This window comes from Girardinichthys multiradiatus, chromosome Y (assembly GCF_021462225.1).
Source record: "Girardinichthys multiradiatus isolate DD_20200921_A chromosome Y, DD_fGirMul_XY1, whole genome shotgun sequence".
Lineage (NCBI taxonomy): Eukaryota > Metazoa > Chordata > Actinopteri > Cyprinodontiformes > Goodeidae > Girardinichthys > Girardinichthys multiradiatus.
In genome coordinates, this window is record NC_061818.1 from 16,675,924 (window position 1) to 16,688,351 (window position 12,428).

Here is a 12,428-nt window from a genome sequence, read left to right on the forward strand (position 1 = left end):
GATTACATCTATACTAACAGCTGCATTGTGGATATACCCACTTTCTACAATGACCACAGCCAATAAATAGTTGATCTGTTAGCCTTACCTGTCAAATTCAGTGGGCGGCTAATAATGTCAAAGACTAGGTGATTGGTCTGCAGTTAAACTGCAGTGCATGTCAACCAATCTATCATATAGGAAAGAGTCAGGTTTCAGAGCTCATCATAGCACTGAAAGAAGCTCTGCTGAAAGTCACTAATGATATTCTTATGGCCTCAGATAATGGACTTGTGTCTGTTCTGGTTCTGTTAGATCTCAGTGCTGCATTTGATACAGTCGACCATAATATTCTCTTAAAAAGCCTGGAATATGCTGTAGGGATCAGGGGAACAGCGCTAGGCTGGTTTAAATCTTATCTGTCTGACAGATTCCAGTTTGTTCATGTAAATGATAAATCATCTTTAAACTCCAGGATTAATTGTGGAGTACCACAGGGTTCAGTACTTGGGCCAATTCTCTTTACTATATATATGCTTCCAATAGGTCAAATTATCAGGCAGCATAGGATAAATTTTCACTGTTACGCTGATGATACTCCGCTTTACTTATCCATAAATCCTGATGAGCCCAACCAGTTAGATAGACTACAAGCATGTCTTGAAGACATAAAAACTTGGATGACTTTAAATTTACTGCTTCTAAATTCAGACAAGACAGAAGTTGTCGTCTTTGGACCGGAGTCTTTAAAAAAGAAACTGCTTAGTCAATCACTTAACCTGGATGGCATTAAATTGACCTCTGATAATAAAGTAAAAAACCTTGGTGTTACTTTTGACCAGGACATGTCATTTAAATCCCATATTAAACAGGTTTCTAGGATTTCCTTCTTTCACCTCCGGAACATTGCCAAAATTAGAAATATCCTGTCCAGGAGTGACGCTGAAAAACTAGTCCATGCATTTGTTACTTCAAGGCTGGACTATTGTAATTCTTTACTATCAGGATGTCCACAAAATGCAGTTAAAAGCCTTCAGCTGATTCAAAATGCTGCAGCAAGAGTTCTGATGAAAATTTAAAAAATAGATCATATTTCTCCTATTTTAGCTTCCCTTCATTGGCTCTCTGTTAAATCCAGAATAGAAATAAAAATTCTCCTCCTCACATATAAAGCCCTTAATGATCTAGGTCCATCATACATCAGAGATATGATTGTTCCATATGTTCCTAACAGAGCACTTTGTTCTCAGACTGCAGGTTTACTGGTGGTTCCTAGAGTCTCTAGAAGTAGAATGGGAGGCAGATCCTTTAGTTATCAGGCTCCTCTCCTGTGGAACCAGCTCCCAGTTTTAGTCCGTGAGGCAGACACCCTGTCTACTTTTAAGGCTAGGCTTAAAACTTTCTTTTTTGATAAAGCTTATAGTTAGAGTGGCTTAGTTTATCAGGGAGGGAGCCTTCCTCCCTCCCTGTTGGGTGGAGTAAGGGGGAGTCAGGTTTAGCCTAAACCGTGTTGTGGAATTTTCTTATCAAAGTGGGTAGAAGTTGACTCATAACAAGAGAAAATCCGGACTTTGTCTTATAAGTTTTATTCAAAGGCATTCAGCGTTTGAAGACCCTGACACTGAGGTTAGTCAGTGAAACAGAGCCCCGATCAACATTTACACACAGTATTTATACCAGAACATGACAGTGTTATCTCAACTGCAAAGAGTTTTAGAAATATGGCCCCTAGACCCTCCCCGGGTTAGAGTTAACAAAGTTATTTATGAGGGCACCCATCTACCTTCCCTTGAAATATACACTTCAGGAAGTGTTAACCATAAAACTCTCCAGCATTTGAATTTAGAGTCCATCTGCTCTAAATAACAGAACGCTATTAAAACACAGAGGTCAGAGGAGAGAGGTGAAGGGAATATCAGAGCACTTTAAAATAATTTTCCATTACAACCGGCTCAGTTATGTTGAGGTGCAAACACACCCTCCATTTCTGCTACCAGTATGACCCCTTCTCTTTTCCAATGGTTATAATCAGTCTGACAGAGAGAGGTATCCCAATCCTTGTGGTTTTTAATATAACAATGACCATCAGTGGGACCCTTTGTCTTGAGACGACATTGTTGTAAATAAGCGCCGTTTAACTAAATAATCTGAATTGAAACTATCTCTCTAGATATGCTGCTATAGGCTTAGGCTGCTGGAGGACATAATGACCACTTTCACCCTCTTCGCTACATTCTCACACTACTCTCCAATTTTGCATTATTTGCTGTTATTTCAGTTTTTAACCTTGTTCTCTCTATTCTCTTCCTAGAAGCTACACCTGGCCTGACTCTCTTTCTACTTGTGACATCTTTCTGGAGAGGGGCATCGTCCAAGCTTCTGCTGGCAACAACTTAATGTTCACCCTCTACCGATGATCCACATGGCCCCGTCTTTTAATGTTTAACCCTTTCTCTCTCCTAGATATGGCGATTGACTGAGCTTTACTGTAACTAATTATATGTGCTCTCTTTCAGACTCTAACCTTGAAAACTGGCTCAGAGTTTATCTGTTCTTTCTTTCTAGGTGAAACGACTAAAGGAGCTACATCCATTAACATTTACTTTTCCTTCCCATAGAAAGTACTCCTGGATCAGTGCTTCTTTGTTCTTTTTGTGTCTCTGCTCTGTTCTCTCAAACCCCCAGTCGGTCGTTGCAGATGGCCGCTCACACTGAGCCTGGTTCTGCTGGAGGTTTCTTCCTGTTAAAAGGGAGTTTTTCCTCTCCACTGTCTCTACATGCTCATCCAGGAGGAGGGAATGCTGCAAGTCACTGACTGGATGCAATCTGCTGGGTTTCCTTAGACAGAAAAACATTTTATCCAATTTGAATAAATAACTAACTCTGACTGCACTGTTCAATGGTTAGGATTAATTGGAATGTATGTACCTGACTGTTGTGAAGTGCCTTGAGACAACATGTGTTGTGAATTGGTGCTATATAAATAAAACTGAATTGAATTGAATTGAACAGAATTTAATTATTATTAATAAATCAAACAATATATTAATAATAATACTTTTATGTTGTTTATATAAATTTAATGTAGTTTTATTTAAACAATCATGTAAAAATATTAATTTGCCAGTATATTTTTTTGTTCGATTGTGTTATGATGCCAATGCCCTCTTTATCTATAAATCAGAATTTGAAAAAAACAAAAACCAAACATGCTATTGGAAGCTACAGCAGTTTCCTCTACCCAATGAAACAGTTGAGATACTCTATGTGGGAATTGTTCTGCTACATATAAAAAGGCACCTGAAACAAATTATGTCATACTGTATCCAAGAAAAGGTAGATTCACAGTAAATTAAATATTTCCAAAAGATGAATGTAAATATCTGTCAAAGAACACTCTGTTGCACACGCTGATCAATCACACAATTTCAACTCAATTTCTATTTCAGCACCATGTATGTGTTGTTGATAGCCTTCAGCCCGCTTGTAAAAATGAGAATATAAGTCCGTATCAGGTTGACACAAGCATCACCCCTGACTTGTAATCACTGGCCTGGCATGTCCAAGCTCCGTGTGTTGATTAGTTTTTAGGGAATGAAAATTGATCTGGAGTTTTCATTATAGGTGGTCAGGAACCACTATGTTAGAGCACCAACATCACATTTTAAATTTTGTTCACACAGTTGGCAGAGTGCTCTGCCAGGTCATATGCTCTGGTTGCCATAAAGAAACTGGGAACTACTTGATATGCAAGGAAACACCTGCCCACTGAGGCGTAGCTTTTGATTTTATCCCGTCTTGCCTGAGCAGAGAATGGCATTATGATGAAATGAGGAAAATTAGAAAATCATCATAGCCTCTGACATGAATGACAGCTGCCAGCTTCCATCTGAACGAGATTTGTCAAAGACGAAAGGATGCAAAGTATGACTTGGCAACGGATGTAAGCAAACACGACAAGATGAGATGGTATATGTGGAGAAGAAATGACAACTGATGGAAAAAGTAAAGATGGTTAGCAAAAAATGATAAAAACCAGAAAACACTGGAGTAAAGACATAAAGGACAGGAAAATATGGAAAGTGATCAGTGATCACACACATTATGACCACTGACGTGTGGATTATACTGAATATTTCTTTGGTGACACTGGTTAGTGGGTAAGATATAGTGAGCTGCTGTCACACCGTTTCATTTCTTGCAAACTATGCAGGTGTTATCCTGTCAAGTTGTGTCACTTCTTTGAGGTATGTGTTTTTTTTCTTATGGTGTGCGTGATTCTGAATAGTAAATGTGTTTAAATGTGAGTGATTAAGGGTGTTGAATTTAGAGCGGTGTGCTCTGTCAGGAAGTGGTATTACTTTTATCATGATGTCACATTTTGTTTTATTTTTTTTCTCATATCTAAGGATAAAGTGACCATCTGAGTAATGACATTTTAATGCTTTATGAGTGTCTCTAATGCAATCAGATACATATTTATAGCATATTTATAAAAGTGTGTCAGGCCATCAGTTTCACCTTTAGTTTCAAGTATCTGGCCTGCTGAGATCACATAATCTTCATCAGTGCAGAAAGCATAGCCTAGAGTGAAAATAGGTTATTGTTGATATAGTTATTGTTATTATGGTGTTATTGCTGTGATTCTTTTGTCACAGTTGTGTTTCGCTTTACCATTTGCACACGTGCGATATATGTGAGAGTGGTGGAGCTCAAAAAACGTTCCCTGCATTTCCTGTTTGTATTTAAGTTCCTTTGTTGCCATAGTTCCCCGGCTGGTTCATCATGTTCTATGTCTTGTTATACAGTGTTGTAGCTACCATTTGGATATGTCTGGTCTTGTCTGCTACATTGTATCCTGGCCTGGTTCTGTTCCCCTGGTCCTGCCTGCCCTGCCTGGGTTCTGAGAGAGAGCGAATGAATCTCAACTTTCAGTTGTCTGGTCCTACTTAAAACCTGCATTATGACAGGTGATGCCTGAGCATGATTTCCCTATAGCATCATTACCTAATAAGCAATTGAAACATAAGCCAGAGACAGAAAAGTGCAAAGGAAGTATTAGGCAGAAAGTGAACAATTAATTCACAAAGCTGATTTGTTGGAAGCAGGAAAATTGCCAAGCATAAGGATTTGAGCAAATTTGACTCGGGCCAAATCGGAATGGCTTCACCCCAGAGACAGAGCATCTTCCTGCTCTGAATTGGTCAGTATTTTTTAAAAGTACTCAGAGGAAAGAGGTCATGGGTGGCCAACACTGCTTGTAGGCACATGGGGAGTGAAGGCTTGCCCAGTTGGTCTGATCTAACAGTCGAGCTACTGTAGATTAAATTGAATTATGCTTCTAGGAAGTGAACTATGGTTTGGATAGAAAGGTGTTAGAATACAAAACACATCAGAGTTTGCTGCTTGTGGGAATACTCAGCCACAGGACCGGTCAGTGTACCCATGGTTACCCCTGTCCACTGCTTAAAGCACCAACAACAGGCATGTGAGCATCATGACTGGACCATTGAACAATGGAAGAAGGTTAGCTGGTCTGATGAATTACATCTTTTTTCTCGATGTGTCCAGTAGGGTTCCTGTTTATTGCTTACCTTGGGAATATGTGACACCAGGATCCCAGTGGAGACAGTTTCTGCTGGAAAATCTTGGCTCCTGCCATCCATGTGGATGTTACTTTGACACGTTTCATGGAACAAGTGTTCTCTGAGGGCTGTGTTCTCTTTTAGACGGATAATGCACCCAGCCACAAAGTCAAGCTTATTCTGAAACATTTTGAGGAGTAAAACAACGAATTTGATGTGTTCACTCAGCATCCAAATTCCCCAGATATCAATTCACTCGAGTATCTGTCCGATCCATGGAGGTCCAATCTCGTGATCTACAGGACTTGCTGCTAACATCTTGTTGCCAGTAACCACAGCACAACTTCAGTGGTCTAGTGGCGTCCATGCTTCAGTGGGTCAGGCCTGTTTTGTACTGATGAACAGAGTGACTTACAAAGCTATTACCAAAGCCACATCAAAGTCTGAACATGACAGACAAAGGACAAAAGATAATTTAAGAGGGTCATTGTTAATTTCATTGAACTGTCAGTACTGAGTACTTCATTAGTGTTCACTGATGTTTTTACTTTAATCTGAAGCTTTCAACCCTTTGCTCTGTTTCATTCAAACACCTCGTCCCTGCATCCTTCTCTACTAGATCACATGCCTCTCCTTATTATCACCCTTGTCTGTTTCCTTGTCACCTCATCTCCTTCCTCCTCTCCTCACCTGCCTAATCTGTTGTCTTTCATTCCGTATCAGGAGCTCTTCTTGGCAAACCTAGAGGCGAAAACCACAACTTTTACCCAATTCCTCTGTGTTTGTGTCTCAGTGATTTAGAAAAGAAACAAAAAGATGAAAAACGTGAGTGCTTAACCTGATATGTATGCTCAATTTGCATAAATGGAACATTATTCTCCACTGGTTATTTTTCATACTCATGCTACAGTTCTCTTTATTTCTGGAAGACAGATATTTTGCGTTCTCCTCCCTTACTCTTCTATTTATCCTTTCATTTGCCTTGTATTCTCTTCAGTCATGAGAGCCTAAAAATCACTGCACACACATACACACACACACACACACACACACAGTTTCACTGAATAATAAAGTGTTTAGGTTTGGGTGCTGAGCATGGACTCCCCTGGTTTCCCATCACAGAGTAACAACAAAAGTTCAACGTATTGATTGTTGTTCATCTGTTGAAGCCCCATGAGTTATTGAACCATTTTTTTCGGTCAGTCAGTCATTTTCTACCGCTTATTCCATAATGGGTTGCGGGGGAGCTGGTGCCTATCTCCAGCATTCTATGGGCGAGAGGCAGGGTACACCCTGGACAAGTCGCCAGTCCATCACAGGGCAACACACAAACAACCATGCACACACTCATTCATACACCTAAGGGCAATTTAGAGTGACCAATTAACCTAACAGGCATGTCTTTGGACTGTGGGAGGAAGCCGGAGTACCCGGTGAGAACCCACGCATGCACAGGGAGAACATGCAAACTCCATGCAGAAAGACCCCCGGTCAGGAATCGAACCCAGGACCTTCTTGCTGCAAGGCAACAGTGCTACCAACTGCGCCACTGTGCAGCCATTTTTTTCTACAAGACGAAAAACATAAGCCATGTCTAACACATGATCAACCAACTTTAACAAAAAACGTATGTATTTGGACTAAACCTTTACAGTACAGACACATTAGACAAAGGCAATCACCACCCCACAAGTCATGTTTAAAACACAGTTTGTGAATGACAGAAATGGAAGAGATGGAGATACTATCTAAAGCACAAAGAATTGAAAAAAAAGAAAAGAATGGTAGTTATAACTCATGAAGACCTGTCTGCCTGTGTTGATCAGATTATTTTATTGTGTGTTTGCCTTACAACACCTAAACAAATGTGATGAACACTTCATTCCATCTTCTTCTCAACCTCTAATTCATCAGCACTGTTAGCTAAATAGGTAAAAAAAGCTTGGGAAAATGGGGTGTCTTCTCTGTTTTGTCTCTATTCTTTTAGAGGATAATACCAGTAATTCAAGCTGGTTCAGATGTTTTGTTTATATGATATAAATAAAGATATATTAATTGTTAATTATGGCATGTAAACAAATACAGTATGTAAGAAAAGCACATGGTGCTCTCTCTGAACTGTACTGATTTCTTTATATTCTTGTACTTCTGTGTACCTTAAGGTGGCCTCAAAGGTCTACACACCACAGTTAAAATGCTATTTTCTTCATATAAATAATTATCAAGCCTATACAATAAATCTGAAAGCCTTTTTTTCAAAGGATCCTGTGCAATTCAACTGAAAAGTATTGTAAATCTGAGGAGAAACCCCCAACATATTTTCTGTCAGCATAGGTCTGTCTAGCAAGGTTGCTGCAAAATAAGCTTTGTAGTGCACACCTAAAGGTTTTGGTCAATACTAAATGATATTTGTAACTGTTTATATTTTCGTCCACCAGACTATATCATGTAGTCCCACAGGGGTTTTGGAAAAGCCATCCAGGTACAGATGTTTTATTAGAAATACAAGCCTCTTCGTAGAATTAATATTGGTTTAAAGCAAGAAATTAGCTGCAAAGTCACATTTGGAGGAAGCTAGCCATGGTATTTATCCACATTTTTCAAGTGATTTGTATAATTTAGAAAAATGAACAAAAAGCGTCCATTTTAAAAATCTCAATTTGTACATGTATCTGTTTTCGAAGATAAACTTTTAAACCTTTTAATGACTGCACAATATGACCTATATTGACTACTTATCGTTTACCTATAACTAGGTACATCCAATTCTAAACTCCAAAATGATAGGGGTGAGTCTGTTTTTCAGGTCTTTTATTATATTTTTGCACATGTAATTGCGATAGAAAGCTATTGTTACAAATTTCTATGCCATTACTTTCCCACCCAGTTCAAAGGTCAGCACCTCATCCAGAGCCACAGATTATACATACATTATCTGACATCAATAAATTTTATTACAGTTGGAGTTGCCACTCTCATTTTTATGTAAAACAATTTCCTACTTGTTTAATGGTATAAAAGAGAGAAGGTGAAACAGGTCACATAAAAACATGCAGTATTTGTTACTCATAATGGTTCTAATAATCCCACATATGTTGCTTTTTTTTAACTCTCAAAGTGATATTACAACATTACCAGGGGTGTTAGGTTATGGTTTTGTTCTTATTTCCTAGTTTTTTATTTATGCATTTCCTCTCCTTGCCATTTTCAGTGTTCATTATTATTTTATCTTATTCATTTATTTATTTTCAGGTTTCAAGTTTATTTCCTTGTGTTCTGCTCCACTCATATTAATTAACCTCCTGCCTTTGGCTTCTCTGCTTCCTCTTGGCCTCAGCTGTTCCTCATTCCCTCTGACAAGCTCATCTGGTTTCCTTGCCTACTTCCACTCCTACCTCAGTATTTAAGCCCTTGAGTTCTCACTGCTGGATTCTTCCGTTGTTCGACCTGATGTTCTGTTCCATATCATGCCAGTTGTTCCCCATCATATGCCATGTCCTGCTCCTCTCGTGCTATTCTGTAAGTTTTAAGTTTTAAGATACTTTTCACCTCTTAAACTCTGGTTCACTCTGCATTTGTATCCAGTGATAAACCAGCCATGAAACATGTGTGTTTGTTGTGTAGTATGAAGTGTAATTCATAAGGACTTTGGAATCTAATGCTGTTTAGATGGGAATGAAAGAACGCTGCTGTATTACTGCATATAGATGCGCTCATGACACCATCCTTCTTTTGACTTCATTAAACCCTCCTTTTGGTCACTGCTGGTGCGTTTCCTGACAGGGTCAGTGACTCGGTGTGTAGGCTGAATGCATCCTCTTCTATCTAATCAGATTGCATTGTGGTTGTTGGTGCTCTTTTCATAGGTCTAATGAGTCATGCCGCCATAGGTCATTAGCAGGAAGTGGATCAATGCACTTGAGATGCCAGTGTATGAACTTGATTTAATTACGATATCTATGTGTTCCCAGGTACCCTTTTTTTTTTTTTACTGTGCAACACATGAATGCATAAATACCTGCTAATGTTGTCAGTCCATAGAGTTTAAAAAGATTTTTTTTACTTCAGCTAGCTGATTAGAAAAGGGAATTTGTTATTATTACAGAACATGCAGTATAAAAAAAATAAAAAATAAAAATAATTTTTTTTTTATATATATATATATATATATATATATAGGGTTAAATACAAAGATTTCGCTAATCTTTGTATTTAATGATGAGGCTAACTAGCTAAAATTGGAAATAAAGGCTGGTAAAAATGTATTTATTGCATTATTTCAGATGGTAAACACTTCAAACACACATTTCTGTTTCTACGAGTGATGAAGTTGTTTACAAAAATATCATTCACGCATCGGAAGAGAGAATCATGTTAAACTTTTGCCACTTCCCTAACTGCATCTGTACATTGCTAGTTTCCTGTTTTCTTCTCCTTAGCCAATTCCTGCTTGCTTTTAGAAGATGATATTTTTTCACCGTGCGACCTGCATAATAGAAACAACTCTCTCTCACTCACTCACTCACTCACTCACTCACTCACTCACTCACTCACTCACTCACTCACTCACTCACTCACTCACTCACTCACTCACTTACTCACTCACTCACTCACTCACTCTCTCACTCTCTCTCTCACTGAAAGTGAACATATTACTGGTCTTCCTCCGAGGATAGTTTTATCAAGAACATTGACACTCCTGAATAGATCAGGTTTGAAAAATATTGCTGGACAGAATCTACTGGTGTGACATTTTTACCAGAATGTATTGAGCCGCATATTTTGAAGTGGGTCAAACAACATATGTGTGTATTTCCTTCGGAAACTCACATGGTAGGCATTAATCTCCATCTACCAGTCCATGTTCAGTTTCTCTTTAGTAAATAACTATTGTACTGGTAGATGGGTGGTAGTCCTGTTAGGTTCAGACATATTACTTTGAAGATGGTGAAAACAAAATACATATTGTATCTCCATTGAAAATCCTCCAAAAGCATATGGTAATCACAAAATACGCTGCTGCAGGAGTGCTCGTTCATATAATATTGCCTGTTATGCAGTAACACAGAAGTTTGAAATTTGGGATATTGAGAAATTTTCAAGTTTCAAAGTATGAATTCAGACTTCCTGCAGCATTCCAGGTAATTTTTTCCTGTGATTTAAGAAATTCAAATTTAACACAGCATTAATTAACTTACACACTTAATGCATACTAATGCCTTCAAATGTTTGAAGGTTTCTTTGTTTTGCTTTTGCTAATTTCTTTCTAAAAAACTGAAATGAGTGAACTCCTAATTCCAACAACATTTTCATTGTGTTGTGGGTGGCTTTGTGTACATAACGATTTATGATCCACATAATGTCTGTTTGTGAGTTTGTGGACTAATAACTTAGGAGTGACTCTTTAGAAAATTGACTGGTTATACAAACGAAGACAGAAATGAACAGAATGAGAGAGCAAAGCAGGTGGTGCAGTGTTATTTATAAGAATAATATCTTTATTTTAGATACAGGTAATGTTTTTATAATGTGCAGACTCTAGCAACATTGTGATACCAATATAGACTAAGACACAAATCAAGATGTAAGCATCAAGTTTAGTCTAAATGCAATAAAGGTTTTTATTGCAATTGAAATACAGGTTATGCTTTAGAGGTATCAAAGTTTGAACAAATGCCACACATATGTCGAAGAGCACAATATAATCCACAACAACCTAATGTTCTAATATAATCTTCTTTCTTTCATGAAACAGAAAAGGGGCAGTATGAGTTTAGATCATGTAAACATTGTTTCATTCACACATACACTATTGTCTTAGTGGTTCCCAGCACTGGTTCTCAGGGCCCACTGTCCTTCATCTTTCACATGTGTTTCTGCTCCAGCACACCCAGTTCCAATGACTGCATTACCTCTCTTTGCCATCAAGTGCTGCAGAAGCCTGATAATCCCCCATTAATTTTAGTCAGGTGTGTGACAGGAGGGAAACACTTAAACGTGCATGACAGTGGGCCCTGAGGACCAGGGAGGAGAACCAGTAGTCTAGGAGTTTACCTCTCTCGTAGTCAGCAGAAAAGTTACACTGCCTTTCAAAAGTCTTAAAGCATAATGTTCAAAGTTTTTCCAAGTAGAAATCAGAAATGTGTGCTGTTTATTTGTATACAGCTCACTGAGTCAAAACTTTGAAGAAGTCACAGTTGAAAGTCCTGGGGGTATGTCTCCAACGGCTTTGCACTGTCAGAGACTGATTTGTTTTGTGCCATTTTCTCCTTGCAAAATGGCTTTGATCTAAATCATTCCATTGTAGATCTGGTTGGGTCTTTGAGGCTGTTGTCCTGCTGGTAGGTAAACCTCTGCCCTGGTCCTAAGGCCTTTGCAGACTCCGACAGATTTTAACCAACACAGTCCTGTATTTAGTTTCATCAGTCCTTTCATAAATTCTGACCAGTTTCATGTCAATGCTTAAAGACAGCCTCCCCACAGAATGATGGGTCAGAACCATGTTTCACCAATGGCATGCTGCACCATCTTCCACATGCTTGCTGTGTCCCCTTTGTGGCTTGTTGCACAAGCAATAGTTGTCCTTTGGACCTGAGCAAAGCTGTGAATCTCTGCAGCTCCTCCAGAGTTCCCAAAGGTTATTTGGCCATTTCCATGGATTATGCTGTTCTTGTCTGGTCTGTCAATGTAGGTTAGAAGGTTAGCAGTTCAGTTTTACATGGAGATTTAAGCACCCTGTGAGATGTTCAAATCTTAGTATATTGTTTTGTAACTTAACCCAGCTTTAAACTTCTACACAGCTTTCTCCTTGACCTACCGACTGTGTTCCCTGATCTTCATAATGTGTTTTGTTCACTAATGTAC

General features: G+C 38.6%; 1 protein-coding gene across 3 annotated transcripts in view; it reads left to right on the top strand.

Moving 5' to 3' along the window:
* Nucleotides 1–12,428, top strand: part of LOC124863930 (parvalbumin-7-like) — an 89,870-nt gene that overhangs the window by 47,390 nt on the left and 30,052 nt on the right. The window contains exon 1 of one of the 3 annotated variants that reach the window (XM_047358496.1): nt 8,993–9,083. The exons of 1 other annotated variant lie outside the window; for it this stretch is intronic. In XM_047358496.1, coding sequence (XP_047214452.1) covers nt 9,032–9,083 — 52 coding nt within the window. In that variant the 5' untranslated portion in view covers nt 8,993–9,031. Of the gene's footprint in view, nt 1–8,992; nt 9,084–12,428 lie in introns of those variants that run through there. One more of the 3 variants, XM_047358499.1, reaches the window with a different exon arrangement.